The following is a 16,386-nucleotide window of genomic DNA, read 5'->3' as shown; positions in this document are numbered from 1 at the left end:
GTTAGGTCCGAGGTACATCCCGTGTCGCCAGGAGCCGCAGGCACGTGCGTGGCAAGCCAGATGTCCTGGTTTGTGTCTCTGGCACGGCACTGGGGCCACCGAAGCCAAACTCCTCCCTGACCCAATTGCACAGATGTCGGAGGACCGGCAGAAGCACAGGGCTATGTTTTTTTACCTTCCGAAGACTGACACAGGCACGACCGTAACTATAAATTCCAGTGCAAGGAAGCATTTTGCACTTGTTTCCCTTTGGCAACCTGCGGCACAGGGGAGAAAGGAAATGGCAACCAGCGGCGTAGTGGTTTTGGCAACCCGAACGTGATTCCTTACCGCGGACATCTGCGTGACGGTCATCCACTCGGGAGGGATGTGGAAGTGAGCGCCGGCCGAGTCTCCCAACAGCACAACCCCTCGCGAGTCCGCACCTAATTAATGCATTTTGTTAGTTATGTGAGCAAACCCGAACAGGGCACGGAGAGCAATGCTTAAAGAGCAGCGGCAGTGGCAGCTGACGGAGTCACGGGGTGACTGCCTGCACCACGCTTCACGTGGCTGAAATATTCAAGTCCCGCAATGGGATTTTCACTCCATCTGCAGCAAAAACCGACGAACGGGCATGTGCCAACGACCCTAGAGAAACACCTGGGGACTGGGCATGAAAAACAAGGAGAGGTCTCGCTAATTAGAAAAAATCCTGGTTGTATTCAAGGATGGATGTGCTATTTCAGCAGAGGCTCTGCTGTGCTGCCAACATTTATTTTTCCTACCCACAGAATATACATTAAAAAGTACTTAAACATTTAGGGAAATCGGATCACTCAGGAAATTGCCCAAAGCTCCTCATACCAGAACTGGGTGGTGGATGTACTCTACTCATGCGAATATTTCTGCTAGAACAACCTGGCTGGTTTATAATTCATGTTACTTAGCATTTGTAGATTGCCTTTCATCTAAAAATGTTGAAAAGCCTTGCCAGGCAACGGTTCATCCCCAGGATGATGATTTAAATATAAGGCAAGGTGAGTAGTCACGGTTGGTTAGTACGGGCGTGATTTGTTCGTATGTGCCTACATACTGTCAGGGAGATCAGCTGGTGCCATCACTTCACCTCTTTAAGGTCTTCTCCAGAAAAGTATCAGTGTGATTGTCGGTATTTACAGCAACGGGTCAAACTGGACCAACGGGGATGTTAACCTGCTCTCCCGAATCCCAGGGCCATCCCTCTGGGATAGGCTTCAGGCACCGCAGATGATGCAGAGTTGACATCTCCGTTTGCTGTTATCCCTGATCTATGTATTTTAACTCAATAACTGAGCTGGTTTTTAACAGGAAATTACCAGCAGCCTGTGCTTTTCATGTTTTATCTTTGCCCAGCCTCAAGATAAAAAAGAAAAAAAAAAAGATTTTGCCATTTTGCCTTTCTGACAAAGCTGTAAAGCCCATTGGCAATGACCGTGAAGATATTAAAATATTTATGAAATCATACAAAAGACACGTTGCTTCTCGTATTGAGTGTAAAGGTTTACCTTTGCAGAATTTCTCCTCATAGGGAATTCCATCTTTTGGATCCACACCCTGTTGGAGGAGGGAAGGGGCAGATGATAGCATCTTATCTAGCGCCTGAAAACTGGCAGTGCAAAACAGAGTCTGAGTATTTCATTCTTCTGTATTGAATGTCTGCCTGCAGGAAGCACTGCATCATAATAATGGTGCTTTCCACTACATTATTTTAATAAGTATATGTACATTTAACTTAATTGTAATAGCTATAATTTAAATAATCATAAGCATCAATAAACAAACTTCGCTCGTAACTGCTTCCCCTATGTTTCCTTAGTTTTTAATAAATACAGTTTTATTACTTGGAATACCAAAGGCAGTAAACAAATAGGAGTAATCCAAATCAGTTAATAAACCAGAATAAATAAGAAAGAAACATTTGCGGACTAATTCAAAAGGAGGAAAAAAAGAGAATTAGCAACCAGGAAGGAAGTACAAGATGTAGTTTCATTTACTTACCCATATGCCGTTGCAGTTAGAGTCACTTTTCACATCCCAATTATCAGGACTAAAACAGAGTCACAAAATGACACACAGTGTTACAGAAAATAAAGCAAAAGAGGCTTTTGAGGAAATCAGACCCCTTGTGCCACTAGGAATATAAAATAATTACAAATTCCTTTCTGCACAGAAGGATGGGGTTTTTCCCCCTTTCAACCCAGGAAACACAATTCTTCCTAGCAAAATACAATATTAATTTAAAGTTAATACTGGAAGTTGCTGAATGAAACTTACTTTTTTAGTCTGCATATTCACTCAGGTGAAGGGAATGGGGCTGATTTTTGCAGATGACAGACCCTTTTTCCCTGCCCTTTCCCTTCTTAACAAATGCATGGTAGAGGAGAGCTCTATTTTTTTTGAAAGAATATTTTGAGCATGGGCTAAAATAGCAAGAGCAAGGGACCACAGCCATTTCAGGTGTGCATGGAAGCCCATGCTCAGCCAGCTGGAAGGTGTGCACCTAGAAGCGATGCGCTTGGAAAGGCACGTATTTAACCCTATGTTTCCACCAACATAACATGAGGATTGGATGCTGGAGCTCAGCACCCAGCCCTGAGCATCACTGCTTTGCCCTCCCGCCCCTGCTGCTCCCTAAAGCAGGCACAGCCCGCATTAGCCCAAGTGGCATACGACTTGTAAGCCTCGGCAGCTTGGTTTCCCTCCCCACCTTTGCTCTGTCTGACCAATTGTGGGTGCAGAGGCTTCAGAGAAAGGAAAGAAACCTGTGTACCCTCCCCCGCTAATGCACCCCGTCCCTCATCTTCATCATCCCCTCTTATCTCCATCATGGTGAAATCAACCAACACGCAGTGATGCGCTCTCTTAGAGTACGGCCAAAACCAAATATGGAGCTCATTCTTCAAGAAGGCACAATTATTAGGAAGCCTTTAAAATAATTAAAAGTTTTACCGTCTGCCAGGGTACACGGTGGTGTTTTTGTCGTTGCAGTCTCTGCCTCGCCAGTGGTAGCCCCTTAATGTCTAAAAGCCAGAAGCACACAGATAGCATGGTCATCGTTACTCCCGCACTTTTAATTTACAATATCTAATATGGGAATCTAACTCCAGGTGTAGGAATAAAATCCAGTAAATGGGTTATATTCCAGAGTCCTTTTGCTAAGCTTTGATAAATGACTCCTTGCACACTTTGGTGCAGAAATAAGACAAGATGGCAATTTAATTTGGTTTTTTTTATACGACTTTACTTCATCTCTTATTAATTTGGTAAACAGACCACTCAGCAGCAGAGCAATTTGCTTCTGCGGGGAGCACAGCTTTATGTGTGCATCTCCCCAGGTGGTATGAATGAATGATTTTTTTTCCTTCCAGCAAAAAAACCTGCACCTTTTATGACAAAAAAACCCCTCCATTCACTTCATTCCTATACCTATTTTCACATGAATGAATAAGACTTCGCAGAAAGTAGGAGGAATCCCATAGACGTTTTCATTCTCAAGGGATTACTGTACCAAAGGAAACACTTTGCTTACCGGGAAAGTACTAAATTTATCTCTATCAAAATCTTCAAAAGGCAGTTTATTTCTTAGAACACTGTAAAAAACCAAAAACAACAAATGCAATGTTAACATATGGAAGGGAACCTATTCAGAAAGAAAAAAACCATGGTAAGAATAGATAATAGCTGGCATGTTGTTGACGGCTCCATGTTTTAGCTCTGTGTTTGTACTTCAGCAAAGTGATTCTGTCTGAAGGCGCAAATTCTGATTTCTTTCAACATCTGCTGGCTGAGCGCTGGAGGTGAGGCTGATGGACTCCTCTACGGCTGCGCTGTCGAACCTGCAGTCTCTAAAACAAACTAGGACTTCAAATCTGCGGTAAAAGTAACTACATTTTTTTTTGAAATAAATACTGCGCTCGGCCTGGCAGATCTTGTAAATCTGCCAGAAATGAAATACTAATGGGAGTCCTTCTGCCTGGGAAAGGGCGGCAGAACGGGGCCTCATGCTGATGGAGACTAACCTTCTCCTTTTGTTAAAAACAAATGGCAAATATCCTTTCTCGTACTCATCCCTCAAGTCTTTATACCATCTCTCTCCTGTTGTGTTCGGTCTAGAAGATTTGCAGTTTGCATAACAGGCTGCAGCCACACACACACGCACACAAATGCTTATTTTATAGGGTAAAAATGGGTTTAATATGAAGAAGGACCATATGTGCTGAATTCACAGGTGGCCTTATGCTTTAACTGAGGATCAGAGTCTCATCTTGCAATTTCTATATCTAGTCCCACAAACTTCTGCCCATGCTCAAACTTGTTGGGGAAAAGTATTTTACCTTGATTTGAGCAACGGAGACTTGAGCCCTCAGTGGTCCCCCACAGTGCTTAATTATATTAACCTTTGAAAATCACATTAACCTTGCATCTTTTTTTCCTTATTGTGACTTTTGTTTCCATTAATCCTATAGGTTTTAGCAGTGCCTAAAGCAGGTGCTAAAATGATGTTATCAGCTCTGTGTCCCTTCCTTTTCAGCTTGGACACATGCTAGCTTTCACATGGAGCTCCCCAAGCGTGGCACCTCTCTTTGGCTACGGGACACAGCTCAGCTCGCCTACATCGAGCAGCCTTTCTAGCTGGCCCAGCAAGCAGCACTCTTGGAATGATATGCTAATCAGTTTTTCCTTGGAAATTTTTCTTTCCAAGTTTTTCCCAACCTCTTGAACTCCTAAGAGATGTCGAACCTGGCTCAGAGAGCAAATAAGTGCAATGAGGGTGGACGACTCAGACGGGATGAGCATCAGGGCAAGAAAAAATACAGAGGAGCTAGGTGAAGTGGAGACAGGAGTGCTCCTGGTGGGGCTTGTAGCCCTTATTCTGTCTGTAATCGGTAATTTCCACGTGCTGTTTTGGGCTATTTCTTCCTACACAATAAGGTTCAGTTGCAAGGAACGGGCACAGATCCAGACCAGCTAAAAAAGTCCAACTGCCAAACATGGTTTTTGTAGCTACAGAAAGAAGAAAGAAAAAAACCACAGAGAGTGGGAGAGAGAGAACACGAGAGAGAGATGAGAAGAGTTGAACACATTCAATCCAACATATGATATACAATTTGACTCCTGCTTCCACTGTCTGAACTCACGGGGCTCAAACTCAGATTATTTGTCCTGACTTACTTTTCAAAGGCACTTACAAGATGTTTCATGCTAAAAAAATCCATTCTCAATAAACTCCTGATATCTGCAGTTCCAATTAAATGAGCAGAAATAGGTGAGCAAGTTAGTCTTGGCAGTCAAATCAGTCACAATATACTGCTGATAATACCGGTCTGTTCTTAGATTTGCTTGACTGCTCCTCCAACTCATTGGAGTACATTGACAGATACGCTTTAGGAGTAATAGCCCCGCTGATGTCCTCGGCCTTTCTCAGAAACCAACTCCAGGTCAGCACTGCCATAAGTTGCTTTTCCCATCCACTGTCCACCCAGCTTACTTAAACACCCTGAGGTTCTCCGACACTTTGCAACTGCCACTTAATTCTTGTTTCCCGAGTTATACAGGTGCTGGTGGCCTTCCTGCGCCGAGCCATGGCCACCCCAACACGGTGGACAAAAGAAACGGAGAAGTCTCTCGGGCTCAGGAAATCTCAGGAGAAAATTGGCTTCCTCTTGGAGGTGTCATATCTTTGAGTGCGTCATATATTTGACCTCTGGGACCTGCTAAAATTATGTAAATATTTTAAGTATTGAAAAAGCACAGGGATCCCTCTGAGGAATCCTACGTACCTGAATTCTGTGCCACCTCCCTCTACGCCACCTGGACAGTGGTTTTATGAAGGAAATCAACAAAAGTGAAGTATAGGAAGCTCTGTTAACTGAGGATGATTTTTGAAAGACACAAACGTACCATATTCTGTTTCTGGTTAAGGACTGAAAACTTCATACGTACTATTTAATCTTCTCACACAGGTTAGCCAGAAGAGGAAATGCACATATACTTGAGAACCCCGTGAAGCTTTTCTGGAAGGGAAGAAAAGAAAAGAAAATGCATGCATTAGTTCATAGAGGTGGCATGGCTTGGGATATTCAGTGTCAGTAAAGTCCGCAGCTAAATCATGTATTTTCTGCATAAAAACATCTGAAAACTCCAATGACACCATTAAGGATGCTACATGCCAGAGGATTTAGACCTGACACAGCAGACTGAACATTTTACAAACCAACTACTCTTGCTTTCAAAGAGCTGTGAAATTAAAAAGGAAGGCAGAAGCTCCAGTGAAACTGTCTCCTCTCATGTACCCAAGTTGTTTTCTTCATTCTTCGTAAAAATTACTGTTCTCATGTTCAATAAACACGACGGTATCCAACACTTCGTGCGAAACTAGTGAAAGCAACACATGGTGGGCCATGAGGCTGGTTTTGGCAAGCTCGGGGAGGGGTTGATAAGCTGAAGGTCAGGAACAACCCCGAAGAGAGGAGAAATGGGAGGATCCAGCAGGTGCATAGAATGCCCTTGATTTTTTCTAATGAGATTTTCACCTGGAAATCTCATAACTAGGTTTTGTCTTGGCCAGACCTGCAAGCTGTGAAAGACAGCAGCTGCAGGATAAACTCTTTCAACATTAGTAGACCATAGCTATGGGCCAATCCAGTTGAGGTTCCAGGTGGCCAGGAGGCTTCAGAAGCTGGAAGACCTTCCTAATGAACTTTCAAGTTATGGAAACATTGCACTGCATCGGCAGTCGATCCCACAAACACGTAAGTTTGGGTGGTCTTTAAAGATGGAGGGTATTCAAGTGGTCTATAACTATAGAGGGTTTGTTGATGCACAGTCTAATTAACTCTGTTCACGAAGGCTGCATTCAGCATGCAAATGTGGGGCAGATGAGCACATGGGCACACTCATGACTTTATGCAAAGAAGCGTAATTATTTATATGGCCATAGCACTTAAGAGCTCTGTCCTTGGACCGACTCCCTTCTGTTAGACATTTTATATACACAGAAAAGAAAACAAGGTGGTCCTTGCCCTAATGAGATTGCAACCCAAATCCAACATAAAACAGAAGATAAAGGCGGGATACAGCTCAGGCATTGCCCTAGCTCCAGGGAAGGCAGGAAGGTGTTTGCTTGAACAGGTAACAAGGGGTGATGGAGATGAGGGTCTCACGCTGCCCGGAGCAGGAGGTCAGCCACAGCAATATGTCACAGCCGGGATCTCAATGTGGAGACGAGGGTTGGCGTGGTGAAGAGGGGATCGAGTCCCTACTACAGACACGGTAGCCAACGTTTGCACTGGTGGCTGAAGTGACCAAGCAGCAAAGTGAAGATGAAAAAGAGTGGTACACTGCGGGGCAGGCCTGCAGCGGAGGTGGAGCTGTAACTGTGCACTTTCTGAAGGATGCAATAGAGAAATCAAAGGAGGAAAAAAGGAGGAAAGTCAGGGAGACAAGAGACAAGAAACCCGGAAAAAAAACAAACATCAATTAACTCTCTTCAACTCTGTCCAACACACTCGAACCACAAGCCTGGAGTTGCACTGGCGTGGAGGGGCCCGTGAGGTGGAGAGGGTGTCGGTGGAGTCAAAGAAGAAACCAGAACACAACGACAGAAGAAATGGATAGAAATGGCCAAAAGCAACCAGGGAGTGGGGTCTTTCCTTGAGCTGAAAGACCAACCTGGTCCCACGCCCCCAGCCGCTCTGCGCTCTTCCCCATCCCTCTGCACCTCCGTATTTAAGCTCCCTGCCAGCCTGGCTGCCTTGGGGCTACATCCTGCGGCACGACAGGGATGCAGATCTCCTCGTTGCTCTCTGTGTGTGCATACATGTCTATGGCCAGGTAGGTAGAGAGCGCGAGAAGCGCGCAAGAAGGATGCCAGCTTTTCACAAAGAGCTTTGCAAACTCATGTATGCCTTCCTGGAAAGAGGAAAGAAACCACTTGCCCCTCCTCCTCCATGTAGGACTAATCCCAGTGCTGCCTACAAAAGCACTAGAGGCTCTTAAAGCTTTCCATCAGGCTGAGATTTGCAGTGTCTTCGTTTGAGCTGTCGGCTTTTCACTTCAGCCTAAGTCACAGCATGCAAAGCCTTTGAAGTTAAGGCATCTGGAGCCGAAACTGCACCAGAAAGTCAAACTACAGGGCTTGCAAGAAACAAATATATAAATAAAACCTCCTTTCGTTCTGCTCACAGGCTGCATTTAAAGTCTACTCTTTGCTGTAAGTAGAATAAAATCTTTCCTGCCTTTTTCTCAGCCAGTCATTTGAAAATTGTTACCGACTGGATCTCCGTTAGTTTCAAAGGAAAAATATCCTGCAGCCTCCAAGGCTGCCTAACTTTGGTGGGACCAGTTGGCATGATGGTGACCTGGAAATGGTATGGTTGATGTCGGGCTGGGCTTTAAGGACCAGCTGCAGCATCATCCCAGAGCACAGCAGCCTCTGGCTCCCCAGCCTACATCTGCCCACAACACCTGGGACAGCAAGGTCCAGGCGTAACGCTTCGGCTCATCTGCTCTTTGAGGGTGTCTTGGGCTACTCAGAAAAGGCAGCAAACAGCACAGCGTTTAAAAAAAAATAACCTTTGCATGTGCAAGTGATAAAGCACATGAGCACAGGTGAGCAGGCACTACAAGGTCCTTCCCAGCAGAGCCAGGCTATCTGGTTTTGGGGAGGAGATGGGTTACCTGCCCCTGCGTAACATGAGTGGGTGGGCAGGAGACTGGTTCATGCTCCCCTCTGCCTTGCAATTCCCTTTTTGGCTCCCCACGTCTCCTGCTGCCAGGTTGTGACTTGCAGGGACCTTGTAGTCGTGGCAGGATTGTACACATGGCGCTTGCTCTCATTAAATGCTACAGCCTCGACGCTAGTCATCCCTCTTTCACTGCTCTTGCTCAAAGATGCCTCTTAGTGTCTTCTCCACCCATAAGAAAAGTTAGAGCTAGAGGTGCTCACAGTGATTGATAACACCAATATTTTATTCATTGCCTGTTAACATTCCCTAATGACATTTCCGTAGTTATTTTAATTGGTTTTACAAAAAAGAATAATAATGAGCCCCTAATGCTTGTTGGTGTTTGGTTTAAGCCAGTCACTCACAGATGGCTCACTGATTTTATTGAATAGAGACATTTATTAGATTTTTTGGGTTGTAGCAACTTTCACTGCCTCTTTACATCTGGAAAACACAGTCTCCTTGTCCCTCCCACCAGTAAATGGGCAACTAGGAGCAGGAAGGGGCCAAGGGCATTGCGATGGAGATTGAGAGAGGTATTGGGGCATCAAGCAGCTTTGAGGATACAGGAGAGCAGAAGCAAGCTGGAAGGAGACCCCATTGCACCCAAAGATTGATGCCAACCATGCTGCCCTACCCAGGAGAGCCTGAAAGGACACGATACGCATGGCCCACGAAGGCAAGATGGGGCTGGCCATGCAAGGGATGCAGCCCGATATGCCAAGGGTAGGAGCACGTGGAAGGGAGCAAAGGACCCCCGTGTCCCGAGGGGCAGCATCTGCGTGCTGTTCCCTCTTCATCCCCGCACCCATGCCCGGGCTACGGCTAACGGAGAGGACCTCCTTGATGCAGAGCATCTCCCTGCAGGTGTTAACATGGGGACTTGCACCCGAGGAAAGGGGATTAGAAATTTCATGTAATTTGAGCGGAAATCTCAGGCCATCAGTAGCACAGAACTGAGTAAGAAGGAAAATGAATAAGACCCTGCTGGGTGCTGTTCTGCGGGAGCTGAGACCCGTCTCTTCAGCGCATCGTTTATTTCCCTGGTTTGGCAATTTGGCAATTACCCAAAGGCTAATTAGGCACCTCAATTTTCACTTTTGTGAGTAGCGTCGCAGTCAGGCTTCAGGAAGAAGCAATATCAATAATTTCTTCACAAACAGCTAAAACATTTGCTCTGCATTAAGTGCCTGAAGACAACTGGAAGCAAACGCTACGGCTGAGCTGACTCATATGAGTGAACCCAGCAGGATAAAAGCTGCCCTGCCCTTCCCTTCTCGGCGACCCTTTAGAGACCCTCTATGCATCTGAAAATCTGGTGGAGGCGGGAAGTTTTCAAATCCCAGTTTTCAAGTTGAAGAGGCAAAGGCTGCCTCTCACAAATAAAGGAAAAATATGCAGAATTTGCATTCAGGCCATTCCTTGAGTTTCAGACAACCCCAAAGTGCAGAGACCGTGCTCTGGGACAGTGGTTCAGTTCATGGGGCTCCCTCTCACATACGACTACCAGGGCAAGGCGGGGATGCTCAAGGACAAGGAAGAAGCATGAAACAAGGAGGAGCAACAATAAGTTTGAAGAAAGGAAGGAAGTATCTCTGGATGGAAAAACACAGGGTAAGGTTGAGTGGGAAATTCCTGCTTTTGTAAAAAAAAAAACAAACTAAACAAAAATCTATATCTGCTTGTATTTTGTTTTAAGGCTGGCTGCCCCACCAAAGGCGAGTTGGGCTAGTACAAGGAAGCATCTCAGTGTGAAGAGAAACTATGGAGCTCACAGAGGAGATCCTCAGCTGAAATTCAGACATAAATTTATGTCTTGGATGGATAGAGACAGTAATCCCTACTCTACAAGCAGTCTGCATTTTTCATTATTTTTTTTTTCTGGCTCTCCCCATACTTTCATACCTCCTCTCTATTATCTCACTCTCCTTCTTCCCGGTGTCACCTGATAGAGCAGATCCTATAGCAGGTAGGAGTGAGCCAGCATTCAATTCAATGCTGATCGAGGGGCTTCACAATCAGGCAAAATAAATGAGGACTCATTTATTCATAAAATGCAAGTACAGTGTACAACACCCTAATGCCACTGATTTCTTACCAGGTCCTTGGAACTCTTCATAATCCTTTTTGCTTTTCTTATTGCAGTACTCAGCCCCACCTAGGAGAGCAACAACAAAATTTTAAAAAAAAATAGATCAGCCTCACAGTATCCTACAATTTTTCTCCCAGTTTTCTACTTTTTTTTTTTTTTTTAATATATCAGTCACAGCACAAAAATGATGTATGAGTCCACAAACTCATCATCAGTTACTTTTTTATTGGACTAACAATCAATTATCCAATCACTCCCTATGAAACTCCAGTTGCAAGAGTTCATTTAGTTTGCTCCAGGGCATCATTTATTTCCTAAGAAAAAAATCCAGATCAGTTGAAGAGCTGAGATTCATATCCTGACTGCACTGCGTGAGCTGCAGAGGACAGACTTCTCCAGTGACTCCTGATGAAGAACGACGCATCCATTAGACGGCCAAAAGAGATTTACGCATGCCATGTCAGTCTGACTTGCTGTGGAAGGGTACAAACGAAATGTCTGGTCTTGCACGGATAAGGGTTATACTTGGCCGAGGTTCATCCCAGCAGGGCAACAGCTGGCGTGTGGGAAGGTACAAAGCAGAGAATAGAGTTTGGAAGGCAAATCTCCTGCTTAGGATCTAGGAAGGTTAGCTTTTTATTCTGGAAATACCTGCCCTGGATGGCAAGTTCTTGCTGACAGTGGCAATATTCTTTTTCTGTTGGGTCCATGCAAACTTGTGCTGAAGAAGCATTTTGGGATTCCTCCACAATGAGGATACTTATACCTAAATAGAAAGGAAAAGTGGGAGAACCATTGCAAGAAAAGATCTTGAAAAGGCACCCTTATCAAAGGAGAGTGGCTTGGCCATCATAAGGCCATGGGTTACAAAGAAGTCAACTACTGGTGATACCCCAATAATTCCTCAAATCTCTTTACGCACGTGCTCCTCAAAGGAGAAGAGGATATTTTGTGCAAGGGGCACCAGCTGTGGATGTCAGTGACAGGCAGGGACCAGCATCGCTGGCAGCAGGAGGAGGAGGGATGTGCCATGCCCGGTGCAGCAAGGCTGCGGTCAAACACACGCCGACGGCCGCTTACCACGGCCAGGAACTGCCAAGCACTGCCAAAGTCCTGCTCTCGAGCCTTCCTCAAAGTTCTGCCATTGCCAAAACCTCAAGTAATAGATTTTTGCAGCCTGCCTGGTCCATAGCCATAGACTGGTCTATTCCCAGTCCTGGAGGTGGGGAGATGTCCCAGATATGCTTATGCAGTCCAAAATGTTTAACAACTGCTTAACAACTCTGATGAACAGCACTTTCTAAATTCAACCACATCTTCCCATAGGAAAAGAAGATCTCACAACCTCAATTTAGGAAAAAAAAATAATAAAAGACAGTCATGGGGTCTGGGAGGGTGATTTAAGTTTGTACTATGGGTGCCCTGCTCTTGAGACAGCTGTTTGCTGAAGTGCCCCTGAGATGAGCTCAGCGTGCAGGCTTGGGCGCAAACTTCAGGCAAAAACGTTTGCTTTTGGCAGGGTAACACCAGCGTGCTCCCTCCTGCTGCTCCATTTTCACTTTTGGACAATATTCTTCCATCTCAGTGATGATAATTCCCGTACTTTGTCCTGCATTTATGAGGCCACCTTTGCAAACAGTCGTATCTGTAAGACAGTATCTGTGTGATGGCCTCTGTCCTTCCCCTCACCATTCAGCATGAAGGCGGCTGAAAATATTGCCCGTTTGCCCTCCTTCAGAAGGAATAACTGCTTTTGTTCTGTAGGCTTGGAGGATAGGTAAAAAGAAAAAAAAGGAGGCAAAAAATCAATTACTTTTGAAAACGTTTCAAATAGAAAGAAAAATCCAGTGTATCACAAATGTGTTAGCATCTTGTTTCTGATGAAAATTGTCAGCAAGGACAAACTGTTCCGTCTGATGATGACCTGCCATCGGTCCCTCTGACAGCCCAGCCTAAGCGCGTAACTGCTGGCTTAACACCGGGTCTGAGGGCTGAAGGTAAAGTTCAGCACAAGTTTGTATTTATCTGGCTAGAGCTACAGGAACTCAACATAGGGGGGAAAAAGTATGCTTTGCCAAGTGGTAGTATTTAAGTATTCGGAAAAAAAGAAAATATCCCTCGAGTGATGGCACCTTACTGAACAGCGGGCATGCCAGCTTGGAATATTAAAGCAGCATATATTTGCATTTAAAGCAACCATTACCAACATTTTCTTACTGGGGATAAAATTTAGCATGTTATTATAATTGATTTAGGCAGTGATCAAAGCAAATTAATTAACTGTGATATTCAAGGGTCAAAAATTTATAGTGAACAATATAAAAGGATAAGGAAGAATAAGCATAAACAGCAAGGAACACAGACTTCTAAGTTACTGTGTCTTAATATACGTGTCACCTTTATATATGTGCTTAATATATGCTTAGTTCATTGTGTCTATAGTGTTATAAAAATCTGGATATGTCACAAATAGATGAGAGATGCTAGGAATGAGCCAAGACACTGTTTCCTCATTTCTTCCCCCTGGGCAATTGCTGTCCCCCAAACCAAACATACATCTTGCGTTTGCCATAGTTATATTGTGCGTTACCAGCTGCTGTCATTTCTGTCATAGAATAGCTTGAGAGACAGATGAAGAAAATGGCTTAAAATTGAGTATGATAGATGAAAAATTTCCAGAGAGGTAGGATTTATCAATCCCGTTGTGCTGGGCAGGGGAGGACGGACCGTTCTTGCTCTCAGCATGCGAATTGCACGCTTCAGAGAGCTACAGCAACTTTGCACACAGAAAGGAGAAAACAAGGGAGGAAAGGCTGAATTGCCCCCCGCGTGTAGAAGATGCTCTCTTTGAAATGCTAAAGATGAGATCTCCTCCCATGGCAGAAGTTACTTCAGCCAGGACTCCGGGGTGGGCTGCGGAAGACTGGCAGCTCCAACACCCATCCCGGAGAAAACAGGCTTGGTTTCATGGATCACCTGTAACCCCTGGTTAACACCAGCAAGTTAAACCTTCCACCGAAAGCCACACAGCCGGTACAACCTCTCCTGCTGCAACCTGGCTGGCAAGCAGCCTCCTTTCTTTCCCGTGGAATGAAAACATCACCGAGGAAGGGGGTCCCTGGGCTCCAGATATTTACAAAACACTCCAAGTTTCCCTTCTAACTCATTTTCATCACCCTTTTACCAAGAGTACAGGTACCAAGGTACCAAAACTTGTTAAACAGCATTGGTAAAACTGGGATTTGTTCTACAGCTCCCACCTTTCAGCCTGCAGAGGCTGTAGGGGGAATCTATACAATTTGGCACGGGACAGCCAAACCAAAGGGCACGTGCTCTAGATGCAAAATATGGGCTTGCAGGGAAGGTCCCTATCTAAAACACGTGAAGCCTGACTCAGTCCTTTCTTCTCCCAGGGCAATTACTCTGACTTCTGCTCATTTTACGCCACTTGTTTCTTTTACACTTGGACTCTGTGTGTTCCGGATGAAACGTCTTGATTGACTTTTTCTAGTTTGCCTCTGCAAAACACAGTCAGCATCCACGAGCAACGTTTCCTTGTCCTCACACTTTTGTCTGCCAGCCTCCCACCCCAAATGCCGCTGTGGCTGTGGGTCACTCAAGACTTGTTTTTGGAGGTCCTGCCTGGGGCAGCTTCTGCATCGGTAGGACATGGCACCCTGAAAACCCCCACATCACCCTGGTTGCTTTGGATTTATTTGGTGGAAGGTTGGGATTGCATGGTTTGGGGTTTTGTTTTGTTTTGTTTTTTTTTCTTCTCCATTTTATTTTCTGCCAATGAAGAGGAGCAGGGGAAACTGTAAGAAACGAGTGAAAGAGGAAGAATTAGTGCTCAAACCATGCCTTCTGCTATCACTTGTCTATAGGCTGTTTCTTTAGGGCTTGGTTCTGACTGCAGCAGAAATAACTCATATTTCAGTAGATATTACCGATTTCAAAAAAGAAAGGCTAAAAGGAGGGTATCTTGCTCCCCAGGACCCAGCCTGCCTCCCAGATGCTTTCTGTATGGTCTGTGGTCCCAAAAGAAGGAAACGGATCTCAGCCACCAGGTCTACCTGGGGCTGCCAGCCTGCTTGTACTGGGAATGCAGAAGCACTCCCGCCCCGGAGTTTGGGTCTGCCTCACCTCCTGGGAAGCAGTTCACATTTTCGCTGAAAGAGAAAGAGGAATGAGAGAAAATAGCAGGAGCATTTTTATTTTATGAAACCCCAAAGGGCTGCTTTTTTCCAGCCAGAATTGGTTGGCTCCTACTTTGTCAAAGAGCAGGCTGGCAGCAGTAATGTCCACGAGGGATGTGGGCTTTGCTTTTTACAAAGTCAGTGAAAGACCTGGCAGAGGGGACATGAACCAGCATGAGTGCTTGTGGCAATGAAGCTTGTTTTGGTAAGATAAAATGACATTAGCATAAACGCGTATATTTTTGCTGACGTAAGATGACTCCCAGCAAGATCCTACTACTGGAGATGAAGCTAAAGTCTGCAACCACAAGGTCTCTAATAGTCCGGAGCAGAAAAGTGATGGGGAGTAGAAGAGGCACTCAGAAAGGCAGAAAGAAGAGCCCAAGCTCCTTCCAACACAGACCGTTTAAGACTGCCAGCAGCAGAACTCCAGTGCTGAAGTTGAGCCATTATTCTGGCCCCAACAAAATCAATTAAAGTATCGCCATTTAACTGAGCAGGCCAGCTGGCTTAAAACAGTCTAGAGACAAGCTGAGAATAATCTCCTGCAAACCTGCTCGCTCCCGGGGCCAGAAGGGGACCTTGGTAGGCAGTGCCCAAAACCCCTCACCCTATTTCAGCCCTCTTTGCTCACTAGAGGAACGTCCCTGTATCACAGGACCTGGTGCAGAAAGTCCTTCACCATGTGAGTTGATAAATTTTTTTGACTAAAAGAACATCTAGTCATCCTGAACCGGGTAGTTTGGATACCTGTACCCACTGTCAGTGTTTTGGAGCGGTGCTGCAGCCAACGTTAGAGTATCTGCTGTTGTAGCTTAAAGCACAAGGCATATTACAGCAGCTTTAGATCCCACCCAGCTTTAGCTACCTATGGTAAGCCTACACTTCTGATGCACCAAATTATTTTGCCTCCTGACTTGAAGGATCCCCAGTGTTGCTACCCCCATACTAAGGGTAGAGGAGAACCTCTTGTTGGGCAAGAAACTTGCAGCAGGAGAGCCTACATGAGCACATCCATCTACCTCCACTTCCAGTGCTGGTCCGGGCTCTGCTTTACGGGCTCCTGGTGGCAGTTAGGGGCTCAGAAGACCCCATTGCGAGTGACATCTTCTCACACGGCCATACTGGTGATCCAGGAGCCGCGAGTGCCCCTTCCACTCTTCCCCACCAACACCAGGGGTCTGCTCCTGAAAACGGCAGCCCACCTTGCCCAAGTCCCCGGGGACCCCTCGCCACGGAGCTGCCCTCGCCCAGGTCAGATGTTCTCCTCCTCCAGCTCCGCGCTGAAAGTGTCGCGCTCTGTGCGAATGGAGCAATATTTTTTATTCATAATTAGAGCTAAGCCTCCTAG

At 45.5% G+C, this 16,386-nt stretch overlaps 1 protein-coding gene across 1 annotated transcript in view; it reads right to left on the bottom strand.

The window, feature by feature from the left end:
* The window catches only part of AOAH (acyloxyacyl hydrolase (neutrophil)), a 73,910-nt gene that overhangs the window by 34,446 nt on the left and 23,078 nt on the right, over window positions 1-16,386 (bottom strand). The window contains exons 6-12 of the mRNA XM_009699013.1: window positions 10,846-10,905; window positions 5,965-6,035; window positions 3,551-3,611; window positions 2,971-3,041; window positions 2,020-2,068; window positions 1,527-1,575; window positions 331-425 (exon numbers count right to left, since the gene is read on the bottom strand). Coding sequence (XP_009697315.1) covers window positions 331-425; window positions 1,527-1,575; window positions 2,020-2,068; window positions 2,971-3,041; window positions 3,551-3,611; window positions 5,965-6,035; window positions 10,846-10,905 — 456 coding nt within the window. The remainder of the gene's footprint in view (window positions 1-330; window positions 426-1,526; window positions 1,576-2,019; window positions 2,069-2,970; window positions 3,042-3,550; window positions 3,612-5,964; window positions 6,036-10,845; window positions 10,906-16,386) is intronic.

This window comes from Cariama cristata, unplaced genomic scaffold (genome assembly GCF_000690535.1).
Source record: "Cariama cristata isolate BGI_N322 unplaced genomic scaffold, ASM69053v1 scaffold6734, whole genome shotgun sequence".
Taxonomy (NCBI): Eukaryota; Metazoa; Chordata; class Aves; order Cariamiformes; family Cariamidae; genus Cariama; species Cariama cristata.
This window is presented reverse-complemented; position numbering and strand designations above follow the sequence as displayed.